The sequence below is a fragment of the Engraulis encrasicolus genome, chromosome 10 (assembly GCF_034702125.1).
Source record: "Engraulis encrasicolus isolate BLACKSEA-1 chromosome 10, IST_EnEncr_1.0, whole genome shotgun sequence".
In the NCBI taxonomy this organism is placed as follows: domain Eukaryota; kingdom Metazoa; phylum Chordata; class Actinopteri; order Clupeiformes; family Engraulidae; genus Engraulis; species Engraulis encrasicolus.
Genome location: NC_085866.1, coordinates 12,395,806 through 12,421,229, shown reverse-complemented (window position 1 = coordinate 12,421,229; position 25,424 = coordinate 12,395,806). Strand labels below are relative to the sequence as shown.

General features: G+C 43.5%; 4 protein-coding genes across 6 annotated transcripts in view; 1 reads left to right on the top strand and 3 right to left on the bottom strand.

The window, feature by feature from the left end:
- The window catches only part of sycp2 (synaptonemal complex protein 2), a 34,421-nt gene extending 31,464 nt beyond the window's left edge, over positions 1-2,957 (bottom strand). The window contains exons 1-6 of the mRNA XM_063207817.1: positions 2,494-2,957; positions 1,571-1,628; positions 980-1,120; positions 729-857; positions 526-630; positions 296-320 (exon numbers count right to left, since the gene is read on the bottom strand). Of these exons, the coding sequence (XP_063063887.1) occupies positions 296-320; positions 526-630; positions 729-857; positions 980-1,120; positions 1,571-1,594 (424 nt within the window). The 5' untranslated portion in view covers positions 1,595-1,628; positions 2,494-2,957. The remainder of the gene's footprint in view (positions 1-295; positions 321-525; positions 631-728; positions 858-979; positions 1,121-1,570; positions 1,629-2,493) is intronic.
- A 3,965-nt stretch (positions 2,958-6,922) lies between these two features.
- On the bottom strand, positions 6,923-8,779 carry ppp1r3da (protein phosphatase 1, regulatory subunit 3Da). Of its 3 annotated transcripts, none has more exons than XM_063208035.1 (2): positions 8,683-8,779; positions 6,923-8,374 (listed from the first exon to the last, which is right to left on the bottom strand). In XM_063208035.1, the coding sequence occupies exon 2, from the start codon at positions 8,354-8,356 to the stop codon at positions 7,466-7,468; it is 891 nt and encodes a 296-aa protein (XP_063064105.1). In that variant the 5' UTR covers positions 8,357-8,374; positions 8,683-8,779; the 3' UTR covers positions 6,923-7,465. The 3 variants fall into 3 exon arrangements, with proteins under 3 accessions (XP_063064105.1, XP_063064107.1, XP_063064106.1); XM_063208037.1 differs by lacking the exon at positions 8,683-8,779 and adding an exon at positions 8,465-8,550; XM_063208036.1 differs by lacking the exon at positions 8,683-8,779 and adding an exon at positions 8,456-8,544.
- Positions 8,780-8,927: 148 nt separating this feature from the next.
- On the top strand, positions 8,928-12,839 carry fam217ba (family with sequence similarity 217 member Ba). The gene is made up of 4 exons (XM_063208032.1): positions 8,928-9,788; positions 9,920-10,025; positions 10,144-10,217; positions 10,319-12,839. The coding sequence occupies exons 1-4, from the start codon at positions 9,682-9,684 to the stop codon at positions 11,760-11,762; spliced, it is 1,731 nt and encodes a 576-aa protein (XP_063064102.1). The 5' UTR covers positions 8,928-9,681; the 3' UTR covers positions 11,763-12,839.
- A 76-nt stretch (positions 12,840-12,915) lies between these two features.
- Positions 12,916-24,855, bottom strand: ttll9 (tubulin tyrosine ligase-like family, member 9). The gene is made up of 14 exons (XM_063208033.1): positions 24,759-24,855; positions 24,466-24,506; positions 24,279-24,371; positions 22,644-22,755; positions 22,125-22,310; positions 21,777-21,845; positions 21,450-21,540; positions 21,141-21,181; positions 16,920-17,007; positions 16,583-16,641; positions 15,997-16,193; positions 14,969-15,082; positions 13,940-14,064; positions 12,916-13,203 (listed from the first exon to the last, which is right to left on the bottom strand). The coding sequence occupies exons 1-14, from the start codon at positions 24,771-24,773 to the stop codon at positions 13,133-13,135; spliced, it is 1,302 nt and encodes a 433-aa protein (XP_063064103.1). The 5' UTR covers positions 24,774-24,855; the 3' UTR covers positions 12,916-13,132.
- Positions 24,856-25,424: the final 569 nt, after the last annotated feature.

Genomic DNA, 25,424 nt, shown 5'->3' with positions numbered 1-25,424 from the left:
ATAAATCAATCCGGGGGCTATAAACTACAGCTGTGATTACTTGTACCTCACACATTGGATATCCTCAAATGAGAATATATTCTCCTGTCATGCATGCAATGATCACAATTGTGAGCAATTGGCCAAATGCCTGGAATGCATTCTCACTCAAATCTACAGCGATTTTAGTAAGAAGGGCAGCAAGTCATTGCTGTCATAAACATACACACTTGTTGACTCATTGAACTGACAGGATATAATCAACTCAGGATGAAATGGCAGTAAAAACACTTTGCTTTCTTTAAGAGAGCCATACCCTCTTTTCCGCTGTCATGAATTGCCTGGAAAATGATAAAGAAAACAGCACTTAGTGTTCTCATTATATTGTCAGTATGGAAATGCAAACATTCAAATTCATACCAGATATCACTGTTGAATACCACAATCATTTAAACATGCAGCCAAATGGTTTGTACTGTATTGCTCACTGAATAGATCACACATGGTTTTGTTAAATCCTCCTGAGACATATATGCTATCACTCACCATGAGGGCATCAAAGAAGTCTTCTGTGAGACGGAGCAGCACATCACTTTCTTCATCTCCTCCCTCCTCCCACAGCAGCCAGGCTTTGTCAAACCAGTGCTCCATGTGCACAAATAAACACAACCATAAATTAATCATGGCAGCATAGTTTCTGGGAAATTACTTAAAACACAGGAAAGAGGGTGCATCGTGACAATACTTATCTTATCCACAATCCCTTGAGATACCATTCCTGCCAACCCTTCACCTCCAGGGAATACCAGGTTGGATCCGAATGTGTGCAGCAGTTTAAAACCCAGACAAGCATTTTCAACATTTTTCAGGTCCAATTCCTGTTCAAGGTAAATTATTCAACTTGATGTAAAGGTTACTTCTGAAATATAGAACGGTAAGGCTCTTTGAAATTCTCTCTTATAATTTGGCAGGTGCATGTTCAAGATACAAGTCATCTCACCCTGCTAATAAATTTGTCCAACTTGGTGAGAAATTGTTTGGAACACTTTGATGGTGATCCTTCATTGTTTTTATCTTCCAAGAACTCTTCCAAGCCTTGAAACCTTTTCTGCTTCAAAGCCTCATCCAGTAACTTCTCAATCTGAAAAGTGAGGTTGGGGAGTGGGGGGAATCCAAAAATATTTATTACAATTTTAAAAACAGTTCATACTTCTATTTATACAGCCATCAGATAGGAAAACAGTATGCTGAGTTTCCCGGACAAGATCAACATTTTATTTTTTCCATCCAATAAGACTGTAGCCTACAATATACAAAGGTGCTGTTTCCAAGTAGCCGGATATTTTCAAATGTGGATATTTTTCTTCTGTTTAGATGGAAACGCAACATGTGGAGAAAAATAAGAACTCCTTTGTAACAGGTGCATTTTACCCCCTAAAAGGGATATTTTCAGCTGGATTTGTGATATGTGGATTGAAACAGAAGGCCAAAACCAATGTGTTTGAAACATATCCTGCTATAGCATGTGGACACAGCACCTAAGACATTGGGAGTTTTCAGTTTATGTGCAGTCAATCTAGATTTGACTTACCTGTTGGTCTTGGCGAGGTGCCATGAGAACCCTTCTCACCAGGGCCCAAAATCTAAAACTAGAACGTCACAGCGTTTAGTGTGAAGTGTATCAAAGGTGGAGGGTCCCGAGGGTTCCCCCGCCCCCCAACACACAAGTTACTACCAGAATGTATGCTGCCCATTCACAAAAAATCTCTTCTTTGTTGTGAATATGTACTACCATCAACAATGTCATTAGCCTATGACTACCGGCATTATGGCTGAAGCTATAGGCCTAAACATGCTCAGGTTTTTTTCATACACGGACTGGTGGAGCAAAGTAAATCAGCCCTTTTAAATTACCAGCCATATACCCATGTTAAGAACCACTGAATGAATACATCATACATTCACAAACTCATTCTCTAGTCGGACAGTATTCAATTCAAATGTGAATGGGCATCAAATACTTACACGTAGGAAAAACACGTAACACTAGGCACTACTATTTTGCTGTCCCTGAGCATATTCTTTCTGACTGAAAAAAGTTACTAGCCATAGTAGCACTGCAATTTGAAATAATCCAATAACCCCGTTATACAGATTGTTTGGGGGCAGTGACATTTAATTCAATATCACTGTTAGCAACGGGCAAGCAGAACTACACAGATAATCTACTTCGTTATGGTAGCCGGCGAACTAGCTGCTACTTTTAATGTTTGGTAATGTTAGTCTCTGGTGTGATGTCTTCTGCAAATTTTGCGAGCCGCACTGATCTCAATTGACAAAGAATGAACATATGACAATCAAGACAGGTAATCGTCTGCTGATGAGGTAGAACTACTAACCACAGGTTTGCCCAATGTTCTTCACTTCAGCGACTAGCTAGTTAGCAACTGATTAGCCAGGTAAAATCAGCAATCGCCACACAACATAACACTAGCTTATCACTACTCTACTCACCATGTACTTTCTTTCTCTTAAACAGACCATACCCTGTGTCTTCTACGGTTCTAAAACAAAGTTTTGTCGGCGTTTCCTCGACAAAGGATGTTTATAAACTTCACAGAAGTACCGGTACACTGACTGAAGTGGAGGTTGCTTGTTGTTGCCACAGCTTTTCGAGCGCGAAAAACATGGCTGAGCGCGAGCGTTACGTAAGCGGTCCAGACGTCAGTGAGTGAACTTGTCAATCTCTGCTTCAGAGGAAGAGGAGAGGGAGGCTGGACCACCTTGTCTTAGTGACAGCCGTTGATATTATTAAATACATCTCAAAAATTAATACTGAAAACAAAATAGTTTGTATCAATGTACAGTACACAATCGATTTACTCAACTCACTAGGCCTATACTTTCTGTAAACCTCAATATCACCACCACCATTAATAGACTATTTTTGTTTGATTACACAAACATTAAAAGGTAGGGTAGCCCAGTGTTTCTCAACCGGGGTGCCGCGGCACCCTGGGGTGCCGCACGCCCCCCTCAGGGGTGCCGCAGAAACGTGGCTGACATTATGTGAAATTGACGTCAATAAATGTACAAAGCGTGTGATATGATAAACAGGTGTCTAAATTAATAAATGAATGCTTAGTCAATGGATTTTTTTTCATCTAGCCTAACATTATCACTGTAGGCCTACATTTATGCTGCCACAGTCTACATCTGAGATAAACAACTTGAATGTGTGACGTCCGCAAAATGTGTTACTTTTCTGAGCTCACGTTGCGTTGCTATGTTACGTCAGTTGTGTACATTGTACAGTGAGAGTAACTCACTGGTTGTGTGTTACGACTGTAACAATGGACAAATTTCTGAAAAGAAAAGCCCCAGAATCGGACTCGTCTCAATCTGAAACAGTAACTTCCTCATCTTCATCGTGTGGCAATTCACGGACGGAGGTGGAGACCAGCAAGAAAAAGAAACGCCAATATGACGAGAATTACCTCACGTTCGGGTTTATCTCCACCGGCGACCCATCCTGCCCTCAACCGCTGTGTCTGCTGTGCAATAACACACTATCCAACCAGGCCATGGTACCCAGCAAGTTAAAAAGGCATCTGACGACCCATCACCCAGTACAGGCCGATCAAAGCAGGGAATATTTTCTTCGTTTGAAGAGTCAGCACAGCCGACAGGAGCAGGTGATGCTCAAAAGTACCAGTGTCTCAAAAAATGCTCAGGAGGCTAGCTATATGGTAGCCGAAATAATAGCTAAAGCTAAAGATCCCCATACCATTGCCGAAAAAACGATAATGCCATCATGCATAGCGATGGTTAAGAAAATGTTGGGCCCACAAGCAGCCAAAGAGATTTCGAAAGTACCCCTTTCAAACTCAACAATTGCAAGGCGAATCAATGACATGTCAGCAGACATAGAAGAGGTGGTGTTTGACAAAATCAGACAATGTGGGAAATTCGCTTTGCAAGTGGATGAGTCAACAGACGTGAGTGGCCACGCACAGCTGTTGGGATGTGTTAGGTTTGTCGATGGAGAAGAAATCCGGGACAATTTTTTATTTTGCAAGTGTTTGCCTCACAAAACAACGGGAGAGGAGATCTATCGGGTGACAACCGAATACCTTGAACAGGGAGGTCTAAGTTGGGCTAACTGCATCAGTGTGTGCACCGATGGCGCTGCTGCGATGACGGGTAATGTGAAAGGGTTCATCAGCAGGGTTCGAGAGCAAAACAGGAATGTTCGCACAACGCATTGCTTCCTCCACAGAGAGGCATTAGTTGCAAAGACTTTGCCCAAAGAACTTTCTGATGTACTGGACGGGGCAGTGGGCATTGTTAATTTCATCAAGGCACGGCCGTTAAACTCGCGTCTTTTTCACATCTTATGCGAGGAGATGGGTGCTGAGCACCAAAGCCTGTTGTTACATACTGCTGTTCGATGGCTCTCACGCGGAAAGGTTTTGGACAGGCTGTACGAGTTGAGAGAGGAACTCAAAGTGTTCCTATCCGAAGAGAATTCTGCACATGCAGCGTTAGTTGCAGATGAACAGTGGTGGGCGAAACTCGCATACCTTGCAGATATCTTCAAACACCTCAACGAACTTAACACTAAAATGCAAGGGAAAGCGGAAAATCTTCTGACATCATCGGACAAACTGCGCGGCTTCAAGTCCAAACTCACACTCTGGCGGTCTCGTGTGAAGCAGGGGAAAGTTGAGATGTTCCCTCTGTACAGCCAACATCCCGATACCCAAAAAAATTCCGACCTTATCTCTGGGCATTTGCAAACCCTCGAGGAGAGATTTAACATCTATTTTCCAGCGGAGACCTTCGCTGGCTTTGACTGGGTACGTGACCCATGGAATGCGTGCGCTCTGGAGAGCGCAGCCGACCTGTCAATGCAGGCGCAGGAGCAACTGGCTGAGATGAGAGAGGATCGCACTTTACGGATGCAGTTTCATGACATGTCACTTGATACATTCTGGATTTCCGTACAACAGAATTACCCGACATTGTCAGGCACAGCTATTGACATGCTGTTGCCATTTTCCACTACGTATTTGTGCGAATTGAGCTTTTCCAGCTTGACGTTCATTAAGAACAAGCACAGGGAGCGCCTCAGAGCTTTGGATCAAGAGTTGCGCGTTTGTCTGTCATCCACCCCTGCAAGGATAGAGAGGCTGTGTTCGTCCTCGCAGGCCCAAGTCTCCCACTGACTGCAAGTCACGTGAGTGTGTGTGTGTGTGTGTGTGTGTGTGTGTGTGTGTGTGTGTGTGAGAGAGAGAGAGAGAGAGAGAGAGAGAGAGAGAGAGAGAGAGAGAGAGAGAGAGAAAAGGAATGCCCTGATTGCAAAATGACTTTAACACCGTTCTGTGCATTACATACTGATAAAAAAAACAATGTAAATTGTTGCAAGTTGTTCCACTGTGTGAAATGAATGATACTTGTCATGTTGCCATGTGATTACAGTAAACATGTATGGATAATATGAAGTTTAAAATGTTAACAAGTTACTTATCTTAAATTGATGAATGCTATTTGAATGTTGAGCATTTGGCATGAGTTTGTAGGTAAGCTTACATGTACAGATGGCAGATTTTTCAAGTAACCTTTTAAAAGAAGGGAATGTTATATGGGAGGGGTAGTTCTGTGTGTGTGTGTGTGTGTGTGTGTGTGTGTGTGTGTGCGTGTGCGTGTGCGTGTGCGCGCGGTTTGTTACATGGAAGGATATGTATTTGTTACATTTGTTACATTTTGCTACATTAAAAAAAAGAAAGAATGTTTGGGGTGCCTTGAGATTTTTCATGAAGTCAAAGGGTGCCTTGGCTAAAAAAAGGTTGAGAACCACTGGTGTAGCCTACACTGTGCAGGATTAGTTGTTTATTTCCAGAATTCATGCTACCCATTCACTAATGTTACCTTTATCATGAATACTTACCACCACTATCAAATTCTAAGTATTCATTATGACTGGGAGGGAAAATTGCACTTTTCATACATTAAAAGGGTATCTTCTCCATGGTCCACCATTTTGAATTTCCAGAAATATACATTTTTAGCTGCAAAAATGACTGTACTTGGGCCATACTAGAAAATATGAGTTTATTACTTAGTAAACTTTCATGAAAAGACCAAATTCTGTAATAGGCAACCCAGTTGCAATGAGCAGCATAGTTGCAGTAGGCCTACCTTTTTTGACCATTTCCTGCAATAGGCTTTTATACTGACAGCAGGTAGCCTAAGGTCGTCTTTGGAATAGGAAGAAGAGCCAAACAATGTCAAGTTGTAGGTAGGCCACAGGTTTTCAGGGTCTACTCTACGGCCACCGCAGGGTCATTTGACCCTCAACTCAAGATCATTTCAAAAGCAGTTGGCCCACATACACCAATATGTAGTAAAATGATTAGAACATTTACATTTTGTTGGTCATGCACAGCAGTAATTTGGGAGCCAGGTCCAATCCTCAGGATGTTTTTTTTTTTTTTTATTACCCTTTTTTCCATCACTTCATCTTAGGTCTTGGGCCATAACAAGTTTTAGGCCCAGGCCCTGAGACAAAACAAGGCAGAGTTGGAAGTGGTCCCTATGAACTCGTTATGGCCCAAGATATAGCCTAGCCTAATATGAAATAATAGTGAAAAAAGGTAGGAAAAAACATCCTGAGGATTGGACCTGGCTGCCAGCCTGTTGTGATGGCCCCACGCTTCATATTGTGTGCAGGCACATTTGAACTACCATCTGATAGGAATGTGCCTGTCTTATTTATCATGCATGCATACACATTTCAGTCTATTTTAGAGTAAATAAAAATATTGAGTTTGGCCCATGACTTTGTCCCAGGTTTTGATTTAGGCAGATGTCAGACATGCCGCATGCCAACAGCAAAATAGAGCCAGCCATCAATACTTGGAGGCAGAGCAATACAGCAAAATCCATTTAGGCACACAGTCCCATATTTTATTTGGTTCTTTTATAACAAATAAACAGGTCTGTTTAAATTGATGCATAGCCTTGGTTTACAACCAGATTTCAATAAAATTCTAATAACTTTTTATTAGTAATAAAAATGTGGCACATTATGTTAGTACACTAGTATCTTTTTAAAAGAACAATGCTACAAAATATTTAATGTTAAAAACTAAATAAAAAAGCATCAGTACAGCAGATGTAAAAACAGTGTTTTAAAATAATAATTAAAATAAAAAAGGCTGTGCTTTTCTATAGGCTACCCTTTTGCCTGTGGCATTCATTAGTGGTGTTGCCACTTGTCCCAGTTTTTCCTGATTGTCCTAGTTTTTATGTTTTTAATTAATTAAAAAAATACTTCCCTGGACACTGAATGGAGGATGCCATTGCATAGGCTACAAGCAAAACGCTCAATAGTGAGAGATTGAAATGCCCAGGTTTTGTCAGATGGAGGTGGCAACCCTATTTCTAATAAGTGTGTGGATGTCTGACATATTTTCTTTCACATTTAGAGAAAATGGATCATACTGTCTTCGCACTCTTTTGGCACAGTCAGTGTATAGTTGTGGCAGGCCAGCTTGTAGTTCTGTCCCTCATTGTTGTCCCAGAACTCTCTACCCAGCACTTTGTAACACACAGCAAACTCAAGCAGGGCCCCTGGCTGCAGCAGGAAAGGTGGGACAGGGAGGTGGAAGCGAAAAGTGTCCAAATCAGGTGGGGTGGGTGCCCTGTCACCTGGGGGCCTTTCAGATACCCAGAAGCCTCTGGTCTCAGAGCTGCTTTTCCAGGCCGTGAAAGAGAAGCGCACACTGACTTCCTTCTCAAAGGCTAGATTCAGGACTTGTACGATGCCCACGATGCCAAACTCGAAGCACAAGACCCTCTCCAAGCACACCCTCTGGCCACGAACACGATCCACAAAGCCAGGCTTGTCCCCTGGCTGCTCAGGAAACACTGGCTTCATCAGGGGCAAGGAAATTTCCATGTTACTGCCCCTTGCGAACTCAGCATTCATCAGGATCCTGAACAAGACATGCTCGGGGACGAGGGGCCCCTCGCCAGCTTCAAACTCCTTTACATTCTCTAATTTCTTACCCCTTGAGTCGACAAAGCGAACACCTGATTTCTGAATCAGCCTTTTTCTCTCAGGGGGTGAGGGCAGGGAGTGTTGCCGTCTGCGAATGATCGGTTTGGGTACTGACTCACAGGAAGAGCTCCTGCGAGTGCCTGGGGATGCTCGCGAGGGCCTTGGGCTCAGGGGCCGTATCTGGACTTTGTTTTTCTTCTCCGAGTCATTGCCTAACGCCACAGAGTACTCCTTTGGAAAACTTCCCAGTCCAAAGCTGGGTGCAGCACTTCTCATGCCTGTGTTTTTCTCCCACTGCTCTGCAAAGGCCATGCCTGCTTCTCTGAATGCCTGCAACACAATTAGACAGAGAAATCAGGTACAGTTACATGCCATACAAAATGCAGCATTGTAAAGTAGTTTTGTTCTTACTGCATTGACCTCTGCAAATTTGTTGGAGTCCAACAGCTATGGAAATGACAACAAATGTAAACGTCCCTAACATATCAAAGGTACCGTTATCTCAGGAGTGAGATCTATTTTAAAATCAGACGTACGGTAACTTGAGACACAGGGGTGGACTTGTTATGCTTTGTACGTGACGCACAAAGGCACGGTTAATGGTGTAGGGTGCAGAGGGACAGTTGTACTGAAATTACCTCTCATTCATCAGGCGGATGGTACAGTTTTGTCAGAAATTTAGATGCATGTAGTAAGTATGTAGTAATCCTCCATTTGTTTTCTGGAAAAGTGGGCGTTTTGTCAGCATAGGCACTCGCCGAACAAGTCATTGCGCAACGTGCGCGCGTTGTCGACTAGCAGGTCATGTGGATTGCCATTCAAGACTGCACTTCAGCACTACAGTGGCATGGAGAGCAGCGCAGGGAACATGCAGCAAACCAGTGACGTGGGGGAGTAGAGCCCCTAGCGTTGGCTTAGCAACTCTATCATGCCAAGGGGAACCTAGACGGGAAATGATTGTGTTGTGACTACGGCAGTGGAGTGTCTGTACGTTCCTGTCATTTCCATATCGTGTTACGCAGGCTGCGGTTTCAAGACGATAATGTAAACTGTGGGAGCGACGACGCACGATTAGCTATTTACAGTACGTTTTGGAAATAGAATGATTGTTCATATACCGGACATACTCCAAATCCCATCATGCCAAATATGACGCGAACATGGCAAAGGGGTACAAACATACGTTGCAGCAGCAGGAGCAACGGTAGCAGGTAAACAAAAAGGCGCAACGCGATGGGTACAGTTTGGCAGCGGTAAGAATATAGAATTCTATGTGTGTTCAGAGACGTGATAAATTTACACATCTGCTGTAATTCAGCTGTTACCGCTTTGATCTTATTCAGCTCAATCTTTCTCTCAGGATGTTTTACAGTGACGCGTGATGATGCGAATGAAAAGCCACGCATTTTTTAGTGCTGAGTGCGTAGGTCTAGTCATTTCTTTCCACGATCACTGGAGCTGATTGTTATTTCTTGATGCGTTGCGCACGACATCTTATAGCTTATTGACATGCTCGGGTGTCCGATGCCCAAGGAGCGCTATGCGTAAGGCGCAGCACTGCATGCCCTCAATAGGCAAGGACAAGCTTTTTTGGACTACAGGCAGGGGGGGAAGCTACTCCTGCTTATCACTGCGCAATGGGACCCATTGTGCAGGAGCAAGCGTCAACATCGCTCAAAAGGATTCCAGCTAAAGAGAAACTACGCACGAAAAACGCAGAAAATGCTGGCGCAGTTAATTCCAGGTAATACAGATGTGCCATCCCTATTTTTTGTAACCAAATTTAAGTTGTGATGTTGTTGTGATTTTCCTTGGCTCTTTAATGTCTGCAGTGGGGATGAGTTATTGTTTTCCTTCACTTGTTCTGTTGCACAGCTCAAAGAAGGGCAGCAAGGTCAACCCAAATCAGAGGCCTTCAAAAAGGACAGGAACTTCTGTCAGAAGTGGACAGGACAGGGACTCAGTCGGAAAGTCTGAGAAAGTGAGTGTAGCTGTTTGGACTGTGCAAAATATCTGTCAGTAATGGTTTATTACCTTTACTGGACTTACTACGATATTGTAATAAAGGACTGTAACCAACTGCTGTTTTGCTTCTCCAGGGGTCTCACCAGCATGGTGCCAGCCGAGCCAAATCTGATCTTAGTCCACTAACGGGTAACCACAAATTTCCAAGGTGAGCTATTCTTTCATATAAACAGTACAGTATATCAACAGTATAAACAGTGTGTTTTTTATGAGTGGTACATATAAAATCACCACTGTGTTTTTTTCCAGACCACAGGCAGAGGGTGATGTGAAGTCCCAGCAGCAGAGGCGGACACAGGCATCAGGGCCAGAGGACAGACGCATCAAGCAAATCCAGCAGTCAGAAGCGTGCTGCAGCAGCAGCAGCGAGGCGGAAAGGAACCATGCGGCCCAGGTCAAGAGCCGGCGAGAGCTATCTCTGCCCCTGGCACCCCAGACCGAGCTGCACCACAAGATGCTGCAGAAGCAGCAGTGCGCCGCCCTGGAGTCCATGCACTTGTACGACGCCAAGGAGGACGACACGGACAGTGCCAGTGATTTATCCGATTCGGAGAGGCTGCCAGTGCTGCCCTCGCCCTGCACTCCCCCGCAGCTCAACCTGCGTGCCGAAGTCATCAATTCTGCTGACCTGCTTCCCGACATCCCTGGACCTCACAACATGGAGGCAGGGGAGGACGACGATGACCTCAATGAAGGTAGAAACTTTGACTATCCCGACTTCCTGCCCCCGCCGTTCAACACGTGGAGCCTGAGGCAGCTGGCCGTCTTTTTGAACACGGAGGGCAAAGGCGCTCCTCGGCCGCGGCCCGTGGGCCAGCTGGAGAAGTTTCTGGAGCGCCTGCTGCAGTTGGAGTGGCACCAGATCCAGACGGTCCAGGCCGAGAGCGGGGCACGCATGGCGGCCGCCACCCTGCGCTCCAGGGGTCACCTCGCCGGCCCCGCTTCCTCCCCCATGAGCTCCGCCGCACGTCCGAGGCCCCACACGGCTCCTCCGACCCGTCTGAACTCCCCCAAGAGTCTACGTCAGAACCAGCAGCGCGGGCTCCCCTTTGCGGTCCTCTCCTCCCTCGGCAGCCCCTCGTCCGCCCAGCTCTCTCGCCCCGTTTGTCCCTACTGCCACATCCGCTACCCACTGTGTAACGGGACATGCTACTCGTACGCCTATCATCGCCACTCTCGACTCAGCCCCCTTCTGGAGCGCAAGACCCCCACCACTCCTGGCCCCGCTTTTATGCCCTCGCCCTCTCAGAAGAGGAGCAGCAGCGAGAGCCGCACCGCCACCGCCGATGGCTTGAAGCAGCCCAACGCCCGCAGCAGCCAGAGAGACCCCGGCAGCCCACAGCCCGGCAAGGGGCACCTGAGGCACATGCAGGCCACGGGCAACATGCGACGGGCGTCGCAAGACTCCGGCAGCAACGGGAAGCACGCCTCAAGCAGGAAAGGCCGAGGTAAGGGGCCGGAGCAGGATAGGCACAGGGACGGTTACTCCGGAACAAGAAGCGCTCCGCGCACACCCCCGGCCAGCAAGCAGGAGGTGAGTCTGGGGAAGAGGTGTGAGAGAGACAGGCAGGTGAGCGAGGTGGGGTGGGCTAAGCCTGGCGTGAGAAGACCAGAGAACTGCCCACCTACCAAGAAGCTGTCAGCATCACGACCCAGTGGCAAAGGGAAGAGTGAGCAGTGTCTTGTCAAATGATCTCAACACGCATTTCGAAGCCTTCATGTAGTGCAAAATGCATTCCATCGTTTTGTTTAGTTTTGAATGATAATTTTAAGATGCACTATGAACAGTTCTATTGGTTTGCTGATTTTTTTTCCTGCCCTTAGGTTAAAAGATACCATGTTCAGTGAAGGAAATCGTTTTTTTATTATGTTTTTTTATTATTTAATTGTAAGCCTTCATAGCATTGTAAGGATTGTATTATTATGGATTGTAAGGTTTTTATTATATTGTTTTATAAGATGAGGAATGTTTTCTTTCAGTCATACTTAGGCTTGTTACACCCATATTTTAAGGGCTTTTTATCTGTCTTGTTTACTTTTGATTTGTAAAGCTGGTTATGCTCTTCAGTATGTAGATGAGTCAAGCTGATGTCCCAAATGTATATTTTAGGATTTTCTACATCCCAAGTCTATTTATGATAAACAATGGTATATTTATACCAGCTAAGAGGACCTGGTCACGACTGCAGATGTGAACATGATTGCAGCTACTGATATATGTATATTTTTCTGTATTTGTTCTAGTGTGTGGTAAGTAAATTGTGATAAAACAAATGGTTTTCCCATAAAAAAACAATATATTTTGCTCTTAGACTAGTTGTACATACTACTTACAGAATGCCAGTTAAAAAAAAAAACTGGAAAAATACCTGCACTAAAGTACATTTCTCATTTCAAAAGTGATGACACTCAATAAGACATAGTTGCCCATTTGTTTAAGCATGCACATGTTTTTGTAAGGGCAGTGTATTACTGCTGTACCTAGTATTTGATTGTTAAGGTCATTTTTTATTAGAAAATACAGGACACATGCTGTTGGAGTAACATTGATTAGTACTGTCTGGACGAGGTGTAACATTTTAATGAATTGAAGCATATTATTACAGCAATCGTAATGTACATGTATCGTAGGTTTGTCAACCCCTATCAGGGAAATCAGACATCTCCATGGTCATCTGTGTGGCTGACAATAGTGCAATTATACCTCTGCCATCTTCATCTAGGACTGTGAATGCAAACTATTTTTTTAAGCAGTAAAATAAAGCAATTCCATCACACAGTAATAATTCCGTGCCTTTTTATGTTGTAAATAACTTATACAAGAACAATGGAAGAATACGGTAAGCTTATCTTTGACAGTTGTCTTTATTGAGTTACTTTACTTGATTTAACAATAACACTCTTTTTTTCGCACTCAATTTCTCATTGTTGGACATACACATAATTTCAAAACTTCCTTCAAACCTCACTAACATAGTGACTATAATGTACAATATAATGCACTGTGTAATATAGAATACTGCATATTCACATGGTTGCTGTGACTGTGTGGGGGCAATCTCTTCACGTCTTCTTCTGTCCAGGAAAGGGCTTTAGGAGCTGGCGGAGTTGTTTGTCCCTGTCATTGACACAGCCTGCAGGGACCAGAATAGAGGACAGCTCAAACTCAGAGCGTGGATTCCAATATGCAGACTTCCATCTTTCCTTTCTCACTTGCCTGCTTGTGACCTCATGGTGATGTCACTGACGACAGAAAATTAATTAAATATCTTGCAAAAGCACAATTCTAATGTCGATTTCTCATTTGCAATTGGGATGGTAAATGGCGGGGTCAGGAGGCTGGGCGAGGCCACAAGCACAAGGAGGAGGACGGGAGTGTGCATATTGGAATGCACCCAGAGCCTCTCACCTCGCACGAGTGCAAGAGCTGCTGATGTGATCCAAAAATATCTCCAAAATACCTCAAATGGTCACAGTAACACAGACTACAGTGCATTTGGAGGTGTGTGTACTGTATGTGCGAAAGAGCCTGCACCATTATTGTGAAGGGGAATAATGGCGCTGCAAAATGTATGCAGAAAAACATTATCACCGAAATAAACCTTGTGTCACTGACTCGTGACTGAGCGTGCAGCACGCTTCTTCCTCTTCATGAAAATCATCGCCTCAGTCTGGTACAGTAGCAACTTTTTATCTGCTGTGTGCACACTCTGTAGTTCTTTATTAGACCTGTACAAGAGCATTGTATGAACTGTACTGTTCCTATTATTCTTATAATAATTCTGGATGTTTGCATTCTAAGAACAAGACCTATGTTTCATCAAGTCTGTGAAGGGTTTAGGAGTAGGACAAATTTTGAGAGGTACGTACCTAAGTGGGTGTTTGCAGGAAAACACGATAGGCCCAGTGTTTCCAAGTTTACGTCGTCCCGGTAAACTGGTCCGTCGTTCCACATCAAGTCGAAACCCCCAACCCTCTTCTCCCGGCCGGTGAGTCTGTAGGGGCAGACATTTTTTTTGCACATTGCCAGTTTCTTACACACTCAGGAATTTGCAGATGCTCAGAGGTGGGGTTTCTGGCATCAGAGTATAGAAGAGCCACATGTTCGATCCAGCCATATTCTACCTGTAAATCAACTGATCCTTATGATCCGTTGACAAGTCATCAATTTACCTGTAATAGGTGTGGGCAGGTAGCCCATTAAACAAGATGAACTGATGGGTCTAGCATTGCACCTGGCCCATAGGGGAAAATTGTACCAGGGCCATGAATTTTCACTCTGAGTATAAAGGGTTTTTTTTGTTTTGTTTTATTTCAGGACAGTTTGAGACTGTGAGAAGAAGCGGGTGGGGAGAGAGAGATGGGGAAGGATTGGCAAAAGACCTCGGGCCAGAATTGAGTCCGGGTCGCCAGTGTAATGGTACGACGCCTTAGCTCATTGAGCCACCACTCCCCATGGCAGGGGTTATACTGTCTGTAGCTGAGATCTCCACCTGTGCAGATGCTTATACGTTATACTGTATAATTTATACTGCATGAAGTAGCATAGTGAAATGTTGAAAGTAAAGTACGACCAACTTGAAGGACAACACCGGAGCAGCACAGATGTATTTCTTTTTGTCTTTTTTATTCAAGTGCACAACATGACGTCATGAAGATGGTCTAACCATCGAAACGTTAGTCATGTTGTGCACTTGAATAAAAAAGACAAAAAGAAATACATCTGTGCTGCTCCGGTGTTGTCCTTCAAGTGAAGATTTCCTGCCTCTCTCCCGTCGATGCACCAGATGATAAAGCAGAAGCGCGAGGAACTACCCTTTTGTTTAAAGTACGACCAACTTTGGACTGCACAATGTGAATTAAAAATTAAAGGCTGCTTTGATTGCAGTCATGCAGTACCTGCCCTCCATGTCCACGATATGCAGGGTGTCTTCCAGTAGTCGACACTTCATCTCATAGTCTTCCTGACTGCTGGCGGTGAGGGAGGGGGACGCGTTCACTTCAATCAGCCATCTGCACAGACAGACGAGGTACAGTAATAACTTGTGGAGTTTGACGTGCAGCTGGGGTGAATTTCTTGAAAGCAAAGTTGTTAGCCAGTTAGCAACCTAGGTAGTTGCCAATGGGAAATTGCAGTTCAAACAGCAAAGTAGCTAACGTAGTAAGCAACTAGGGTTTTGAGAAATGCACCCCAGATTAGCTAGTGATGAAACACAGTGGCCTTCTGGAGCTTTTCAAGGATTGTGGTGTAATTATACGATACTGCTCAAGATTTCTCCCTATATGTTATTGTTAAAGGTGTATGGTGGTGGTATTGCAACTAGATGCTGCTCATTGATACCGTGCTGCCTATTGCCAAATTTTTATCTTTACATTAATTTGTACTAAATAATCAACTAATATTTGCTAGTATGACAAAAGTAAAGTAAGTTCTACAGCTAAAAATGTATATATTACTGGAAATTCAAAATTGCGGACATGGAGAAGATCCACCTGTTTATGTATGAAAAGTCAAATTTTCCCAGACATAATGAATACATCAAATTTGATAGTGGTTGTAGGCATTCTTGAAAAAAGGTAACATTTGAATGTTTTTGTGTGAATGTGAATGGGTAGCATGAACCCTGGAAAGAAAGTGCTAAAAATATTAGTCAGTGCAACTTTAAAGCCTCATACTGTCAATAAACACGTACCACCTTGACTGTGAGTACCCTGAAAACAATTTTTAAAAATGTTGTGTAGGCAACAATTTCTAAAATTGCTTCACAAAAAAAGTGTACAGTTTTAGGGGTTTCCAAATATTTTGTACGAAACTGCTCAACATAGCCTTCCAAGATGTTAGCGTGTAAAGTAACGTGTTTCTGATACTGGCTTAACACCCCCCCCAATGTTGTTATAAAACATGACAGGATCATGGGGGAGCTTACGGTTTTAGGTCCTGGTCCAGCAAAATGTCATAGCCATACAACTCAAAGCAGTGTTTGTCGTTGATGATGACCTTTTGTACACTCTGAAGGCTGCGCACAAAGATGTTGTCTATTTCCTTGAAGAGAGATTCTATGGTGTCGGAGCCGTGCTTTGCTGTTAAATAACGCCTCAGCTTCTGTATCTCCCACTTGCAACCCTGTAGGCAAATAGGAAATCAATATTAATCAGATGTTTCTCATGTGTGCTTTAAGAATGTGTGGATGCCTGGTGAAATGACATGGGTCTTACGACTTCCATATATTTTACCATTTGTTTGTAGCAAGGAAATACAGTGACTTGTAGCTGCTTAAATATTTCATGACTAAAGCTGTTTTAATGCCACTACGAATAATAATTGTCGAGCACAGAGATCACTGGTGATGGCAGAAACCTAAAACGTCTGCTCTACTCCACTCCAAGAAAAAAAAAAACTCCTTGCGCTTGACCTTAGTGTCTTTAGTGTGCGAACCTGCTCCCACATTGAACACTACAAATAATAGCAAATAAATTACATCATATGTAATGTGAATGAAGTCCTTCACAGACCTTTTCCGGGTCGTAATCTGGGGCTGTTTTCTGCACAGCCACGTTGGTGAGGTGGACATCTGGGTGTGGCTCTGTTAATGCTGTAACCAAACAATTCTGAACCCACGTGCCCGCAGTGAACAACTTTTTCTCACCATAACTGAAATCATAGCAACTGAAGTCATAAAGCTAATTATTAATGTGCTACAACGCCACAACGACCAGGATCACAGGTCATGAAGTGCTAAAAATTCATATTTGCATGCATATTAAAAACAATGTTTGCTGAATTAAAATACACAACTACACCCCAAAAAAAAATTTGTGGTGCAAGCAGGCAGGAGGACTGGAAGGATACACTGATCGTCAATGCTGCTGAGGGAGAAACGCGTGCTGGAGAAGCGTGCAAAGCCATCTCGATAGAGCCAGGCCTTCAGAGGAATGTACTGGGCAGCCGGTCAGGACAGGACATGGCAGGCAGGCAGGCAGGAGATGGGCATGGAAGCAAAATACAACAGGCTGAATTTATTGCCATGCAGAACACAGCCATAAAATTCCAAAACTTCACACCCAGTGTGAAGTACTCTTACTGATGTAATTACAACACTAGCACATGATGTTAAACTACAACAAGTTTACATCCAGTTATTCCACTGTACCTAGTGAGGTAGGTGAGGTAGATGCACTGTGAGAGTACTTCAATTACTACTCTATACACCTCTGTCACCACACCACAGGTAATAGGTAATTTCTGTTTGAACTATGAATAGAAGGGTTGGGGGGGGGACCATTATGTCAAAGTGAATCGAGTGTGTTAAAGTGATACTGTCCCATTTTTGGAAATAACCTTATATTACACCTCCCCTCGAGTTAGATAATAGCGTTTTACCATTCTCCTGAAATTTTACCTCCAAGCTAGCAGTTAACATTGAGTCCTGAGACCAGTTAGCCGCCAGTTGGTCTCATAGGACTCAATGTTAACTGTTAGCATGGAGGTCACATTTGCACTGCTATACTCAGAGAACGGTTGAAAGTACAGGAGAAGGGTAAAACTCAATTATTTAACTCAAGGGGAGGTGTAATATGAGCTTAATTCCAAAAATGGGACAGTATCACTTTAAGTCAAAATGGTGCAATTGGCCTTTATAGAGGATGGGGTGGGTTGCTCAGGACTAGTATACACAACTGTACACAGTGCTGTTGAGCACGCCTGGTAAGACTATTTTCTTAGATTTCTAGTTTAACAAATTAATTCTGTAGTTTTTCATGAATATACCGGTACTTGAAAGTGGCTATGACCATAGCATTGTGACGACAATTATTGTGTGGCATTGAACTCTGGTGGTTGGGTTTTAGGCTTCATGAGGCAACACTTGTCAATGCTGTGTGTTTGATGAGTAGTACAAGGTAGTCGCCTCTTACTGCACATGGGCCCGTAGACTGGCCTATTCACTCTTTGCTGAAAACACTCAAGTACATCATAACAACATTGCTATGACAATGCAGAGAGTCATAAAGTCTTAAGGGTGCGCATCTGCAGTGATGAGGTGGGGTTAGAGTTAAGCCGGACTCAAACTACACAGCCGATTCTTGACTGAAGACCTTAGTGATGTAGTCGATACCGCTTAGTCCGAGACCAAGACATTACCAAGACCGGAGGGTATCGAGACCAAGGCCAAGAGCAAGACCGAGACAGACCTGTCGAGACCAAGACCAAGTCGAGACCAAGACCAAGACAGGGCGAAACCAAGTCCAGACTAGCCCTAGAGTGCTAGAGATTATGAACTGTGAACTAGTGTGAACTAAAAAACAAAAGTACCATAATTAGGTTGAACTCTATGGCCTAAAATAAGCATGTTTTAATACAAACTAGGCAAAATAAACCATAGGACATCTTTTTTAACATTGTGCCATGATAAGGTTTTGTGGTAAGCATGAGTGGCTTGATTTGTACACAAATCCCCTCAAGACAGCTACGTCCGAGACCAAGACCAAGACCAAAGCAAGCTGACAAGACCAAGACCACAGAAAAAAATGGTCTTAACACATTGAATACCGGCGGTGCTCACGGAATTATGTCGTAGAATACCAGCGTTCTAAGCCCTTTTTTACGTTTTTTTGTAGACTCACAGCTTATTATGTGATAGGGCCACTGAAATATGTTATGACTCGTTTGAAAGTGGAGACGCTGCCCTCTTAGTAGGTGAAAACTGTGTGTCTCTACGAGCTTTTATTGCCGAGTAAACCCACGCTAAACCGAAGTGGGTATCCATGGAATTCAGCTACAATCGGAGATATTGAGGTTTTTGTGAAGGGTGCGCTTCTTCAGAGGTGACGAGTTTGAAAGGGGATGAGTTGGTTTTAATCACAATTTGGTGCAAGGTTAGCTCTGACACACATCTTCCTGCACGTCAAGACACACCTCCTGCTCTAAACCACTACGACACCGGCAATCAATGCCCTTCGAAATCCACGTTTTTCACACAGACTGAACACAAGCTCTTTGCACACATGCAGAAGGTCGGACATTTGCTAAAATAGTTCCCGATGACTCCCGAAATAATAGCCCAACATTGACAACAAATCCCAATGATATGATGCTTAGATGTAGCCCATCCGATCCATATGTAGCCATCTATGCTAGCTTCTGGCTTTTCACATACAGGAAGACAGTTCAACATAGGGGTGAATAATCAAATAAACTTATCTGGTTGGCGATCAAACTTCTAAATCGGAGCGCATTACTCCAATTACAATTCGGGTGCCATTTTGATCCAAGGAGCTGGTAAAGGTCTAGGTAGCAAGCCCAGAAAGTTCAAGATACTCCTGGCACGATATACAATGGTCTCTGTGTTTACCTATTGCGTGAAGTCAGACACAATACAATACACGCTACCGATCGTAGGCTACTAGGGAAACAACAACATAGCACGATTCACGAATACGGCAGCACACCTCCTGCTCTGTCACACTACGACACCAGCGATCGATGTCCTTTGAAATCCCCGTTTTTCACGTGGACTGATCACAAACTCTTTGCACACATGCAGAGGGTGAGACATTTGCTAAAATAGCTCCCGATGACTCCCGAAATAATAGCCCAACATTGACAACAAATCCAAATGATGTGATGCTTAGATAGCCTAGCCCATCCGATCCGAATCATATGCGGTGGCAGATGGACACTCCCAACTGATATCGCTCCCGGACGTGTAGTCCCAGGTGTTTCTATCACTCCCGGACGTGTAGTCCCACCCGGATCGATAGTCTGGCTAGTGGGAGCGAGCCGACAGGGGAGCGTCCTGCGTTGGGAGCGACAATCAGGGAATCATGATATGTAGCCATGCTAGCTTCTGGCTTCTCACATACAGGAAGACACAGAAACTTATCTTTTTGGCGATCAAACGTCCAAATCGGAGCGCATTACTGCAATCACATATCGGGTGCCATTTGGATCCAAGGATCTGGTAAAGGTCTAGCAAGTCCAGAAAGTTCAAGATACTCCAGGCACTATACAATGGTGTTTACCTATTGCGTGAAGTCAGAGACAACACATGCTACAGTGACCGTACTAGGGAAATCAATGCAGGCAGCGCGATAGGCGACATGGGTTGGCATCCAGACATCTTGGTAAGTTAAATTAAAATATCCAAATCATAACACTCAAACATCATAACAATCAAACAACTTTGGACTGCAAATGTTGTCATTTATGTCCATCACAGAGCTACCAAAATCACATATATTGTCCATTGAAGGGTGTAGATTCAAAATATGATATTTAAATGCAAAAACGCATTTTTACGTTTTGGTATACAACGCATGGGCGTGAAAAACGCATTATTACGTCGTCGGTACTCAATGTGTTAAGACCAAGACCGGTCTCGAGCGCTACAACACTAGAAAACCGCCTTTACAACAATCGGTGGAACGTTACCCCCCAGGACCATCGCAACTGATCGTTGGACAAAATTTCTTCGCCGTGTGTGACATTCTACAATAGAAGTTTGGTGTGGGTTCAATCGGCTGAGCACTCGACTGCTACACCGGCGACCCATTTGCCAAGCCCTGCCCGTCTCTCCCCACTAATTTCCTGTCTCTCTACTACTGTCCTGTCATAATAAAGGCATAAAAAGCCGCCAAAAATATGATATAATTTTAAAATAAAATGAAATATTAATAATTTTGCTGGTTCAAAGAGTCGCTGACCACAAATCGTAGATATAAAACAGTGTTTGATATTTGTGACTCAAAATAGAATGTTGGCCATTGCCTCTGTGTTTACAATCGGGGATAAGATTGACAGTTGCGATTCTCTTTATGTGTGCTGCGCAACCCAATGTCAAAATCTGATACGATTTTAAAGTTGTGTAGTTTGAGCCCGACTTAAGTATGCGCTGTGGATGTGGTGTGGATTTATGGTGGACTGTACTGAAGAAGGGTTTGTAGCAAATATCCATGGTGTGTCTGTAGTATAATGAATCAGGTTGTGTGTGTTAAGGTGTGAATGCTCTATATGCAAAGTCTGTTACTGTATGTACTTCCCAATAGAATACAAGTCTGAAGGAGCTGAACTTACCGACGTCACCAGAACATACACCCTCAGGTCAAACTTCCTCCCTATGAACAGATTGAAACATTTTAGACATATTAATTGAACCAGCATACAAGCTTCTATGATGGTATACTAACTATTCTTACAGCTTGCTGAAAAATAGCTACTATGGATGGACTGCTGATCACTGTAGTACACACTATCTAGTTCATGCCTGAGTATTTTGTCAACTGGTAAATTTGTGTCTATGGAAAGTCAATTTTGAATCGTGGGCACAAATAAAGAATTAAAATGTGTGTGTGTACAAGTGTGTCAATTCAAGTCTTTTGTCACCACTGATGAGGTAGGGGTTCTCAATGTAACGCTGGGCAACATAGCTCTCAACTTGAGTTTCGTCTCTTTGCTCCTCTGACCGGGTTCCATCCTAAAGCAAAGAAACCAAAATAAAATGCCTGTAATGTTTGGGTAGAAAAACAATTGTAACTCTCTTTAGCAGTAGAGTCCAAATATTAAGAGTCCAAATATTTTTTGTAGCATTGTACTAAACTAACAGATCTGTGGAATGGTTTTGGCAGCTGGAGGCTAACAGTGAGTACACTGCACACACATTGTTTAACATGATTCACAAACATTACAACTATGTTCATAAAAAAAGTTCACCTTTTTCCAGTCCATGATGTCTTTGAGTTTGCGGAAAAGAAAAATACCTTTCCCCTGAGATCTGGCCACCTGACAGCACAGGAGGGTTATTGTTAGACCGAACCTCACACACACAGAATTTGCACAACATTCTTCCAAAGTTCTCAGGAGGGTTATTGTTACACTGAACCTCTCACAGGAGGAGAGAGGAAACGTTGCCACATTAAAAACTTGTTTATACAACTCGAGAGTGTGCAGCACTTCTCTCCTCCTGCGACTGAACCTCTCACACACAGAATTTGCACAACATTCTTCCAATTTTCTCGTCATGACATGTGATTCATCATAGGTGCCTGCTGTGCTACTCACTGGCTTCATGATCCAAGTGCTACCCGGACTACGTTTGAACTCCTCCACGAAGAGGTGGTACTCGCTGGGCAGCTCAAAGGTCCGTGGGAAGAAGTCACACTTGGTTGCTTCCAGGCGCCCCGATTCTCGCTCCAGGGATTTCCGGTATCTCTTCAGGTTTTTCACCATCAGGTTCTTTCTTGTTAACTGGGAATACACAGAGGAAAAGGAAGATGGGGGTTAATGCCTAGAGCCGCTGACAGCTTTGACATAAGCATCTGAAAGGGCCCCCCTGTCAATACATAGAATGTAGTGAGGATCCATTTCTGGCCCTCTCGCTCACTGGGCCCAGGACAACTGACCCATCCCCCCCCACCCCCCTGTTGGCTTCCCTGTTCATGGCCACAGTAGGCCTACAGTATAGCAAAATACTCAGACAGTCCACAGACTAGTAGTGTTTGCGATGAAGACGCAAGAAAAAAAAAAACACATAAAATACAGTATGTCAAACCTATTGAATTAGAGACCTTACCTTCTTACCTCATAGTGATTACGAAAATGGCATATTCGCACATGTTCCTCCATGTAGGAATGATCATAGTTCTCTCGCAGCCATCCAACATCACACCAGTTGAAGTCCCACTCACCATCACTGAAAGTGTAGCATTTTTGGTAACACTTTATTTTAGGGATACATCTATTAGCACTAATACATACAATGTTAATGCCTGCATAAGTAACTTGTAAGGCATGTAATAAGCAAACGATAAGGCCTACTAGGTCCTTATTAAGGTTAAATTGATAATAAATCCCTTATTGTGCATGAACAAGACATTTGCGAATACATGCCTAACAAATGTTTGATTTTGCTTTGTACATGCCTTAAGCTTACAAGTTACTTATACAGGACATTGTATGTATTAGTGCTAATAGATGTATCCCTAAAAGAAAGTGTTACCCCATTTTTTATAGTTTACAGTATACAGTATTTAACATTGGCTACACCTGTGGTTCCCAAATGTTTTCTGCTGGGACTCCCTTTTAGACCTATTAAAGATTTTTTTAAACCACTGGGCTATACTTTGATAGATATGTTTACATATTTCAGTTTTGGGGAAATTGGAATGGTTCAGTAATGAGTACACCCCAATGAAACACTGCATCTAAAGTACCGGTAGTCCAAAACTTTAGAACAGATGGATCTGCAACTGTTTCAAAGAGACGTTCAGGTGGGCCACAGACATTCACAGGAAATAAAAGTAGAATCTAATCGGGTGTGATTTCCCATGACACAATATGCTGCACATGGCAAGGAATGGCGCATGTGGGTGTCGTCCAGTGGCGTAGTCTAGAACGCAGGTATAAGCATTGTACCCACTTCAAACATTTTGGGATTTCAGTATACCCACTTAAAAGCGATTGATCCATTATATAGAATGGCACGAATATATAGTATACCTACTTCAAAAAATGCTCAAATATACAGTATACCCACCACAAAATAATAGACTACACCACTGGTGTCGTCTACAAAGAAGCCTCTTCTGCAGCCCAGAGTTGGCCAGGGCTAATTCTGACAAAAATGAAGGCCACTTGGAGCCCATGATCAATCATTTTTAGACCTGATGGCATCAAAACTGTATGTTGTTGGAGATGAAAAATACAAAGGAAAATGCATGGTGACTGCCTGTCTACAGTAAAACATGTGGCGATGGAGCCCCTCATGGAGGTTATTTTAGTGCTACTGGTGTTTGAGAGCTGTTTTAATGGATGGAATCATAAAGACATAGGCCTACTGCTCTATGAATAGGAAGAGGGGAAGATGTAATTTGACTCTCCAGTGTTGTAACTAGCCTACTCCAGCGGTTTTCAATGTAGGGGCCAGGGACCCCTGATGGGCTGCAAGGGTGTGCTAGGGGGGGCTGCGGAAAGGTTGACAAGAAAAGCATAGCAAAACAAAACAAAGAATTGAATACACTGAATAACTATGTACACCAAAGTAAAATAAGATAAACAAAAAAGTATGGCATGCACGACCCGTAAAGGGGGCCCTTAGCTGGAATACCGGTATATAGCCTAGGAATGGTAAAGTGGAGCTCTGTCATTGTAAAGTTTGGAAACCCTTGCCCACTCTGACTGGATGTATAGTAGGCTAGGCCTATACAAGTTACTTACTCTTTGACCTCTATCCATCCAGGCCTTTGGCGCAAGACGTCTTGGATGGTGTTGGTCAGTCCACATTTGTACCTAAAAGTACTCCTCAGTTCTCTGATGAAACATTTTTTTGGGTTAACCATCAGCAGCATCGTTAGACACCAGATAATGAGTTGAATTGGGCTCTGAATAATTTATCTTCACTCACCCCTCTTTTTTCTTCTGAAAAGGTCCTTTGTACCCGCCAGTCTGTAAAACAAATGCGTGCTGCAATATTAGGCCTACATGTAGGCTACTGTCATCATTTTGATTATAAGGACAGACTGCACTGCCCGAAGGAAATTGTTCAATCCACAAACCGTGCATCTTGTTATTGTATCTACCTGCGAACAGGTTTCCTGCTTTGGCTAATTTTAGTTCCGCATGTAAACTGGCGCAACAACACTGAAGGCATCTTAAATATATGACATATGCAAAATACTTTAAAATGCCGTCCCTTACCTTACTTTTGGACATCTCAGATCAGATAACCTACATTCCGCTGCACCAGCGAATTCTTCTACGCTGCATGTGAGTGATTCTCTCTTCGTGTAGCGTGTCGTTGCCTTGGCAACCGCTGTGCTACACATAGGCCCAGAGCAGAGAGACTTGCACAGAGATTCAAGATGCTTCACGAGAGAGAACAACAACGATAGCCTACCACAAAAGAAAGACGCTCTTCGAACATGTATTGTATGGCTTGTGTGTGCAAGTTTGTGAAGTGTTTGCAGGGTTTCAGGACACTTTGTGCCTAGAAGCATTCAACTAATAATTGTTCAGATAGGTTAACTAACTTTAGAAGCCTCTTCTGCAGTCTAGGCCTAGGCTGAAATGAAAGGCTATTAGGGACTGTTCGTAATTTACCGGGGGGGGAGGGCTGGTGCGTAGGGGGGGGAGGGCCATGATGAAAAAAAATGAGGTGGAGGGGAGGGCCATGGCAAAAAAAATCGGAGTTAGGGGGGGGCCATGGAGAAAAAACCGAATTTATTTTATTTTATTTTTATTTATTTTTTTAAACAATAATAAAACATGCTCTGAAACACATCGCTTTGCGATGCACGGTCCCGGTGCATACACTGAAGCGTGTATCTGTAGTCAAAAAACTATCAGGTGCAGCTACTGTAGATT

Bases quoted from the DNA above. Each gene is read 5' to 3' on its own strand.
- fam217ba (XM_063208032.1), top strand. From the start codon at position 9,682: ATGGGACCCATTGTGCAGGAGCAAGCGTCAACATCGCTCAAAAGGATT. The intron at 9,789-9,919 runs GTAATACAGATG...TCTGTTGCACAG, and splicing joins GCTGGCGCAGTTAATTCCAG to CTCAAAGAAGGGCAGCAAGG. The intron at 10,218-10,318 runs GTGAGCTATTCT...GTTTTTTTCCAG, and splicing joins GGTAACCACAAATTTCCAAG to ACCACAGGCAGAGGGTGATG.
- ppp1r3da (XM_063208035.1), bottom strand. From the start codon at position 8,356: ATGGCCTTTGCAGAGCAGTGGGAGAAAAACACAGGCATGAGAAGTGCT.
- ttll9 (XM_063208033.1), bottom strand. The intron at 14,065-14,968 runs GTACTGCATGAC...CTGCCCCTACAG, and splicing joins ATCGTGGACATGGAGGGCAG to ACTCACCGGCCGGGAGAAGA. The intron at 13,204-13,939 runs GTACGTACCTCT...TGGTCCCTGCAG, and splicing joins TCCTGCAAACACCCACTTAG to GCTGTGTCAATGACAGGGAC.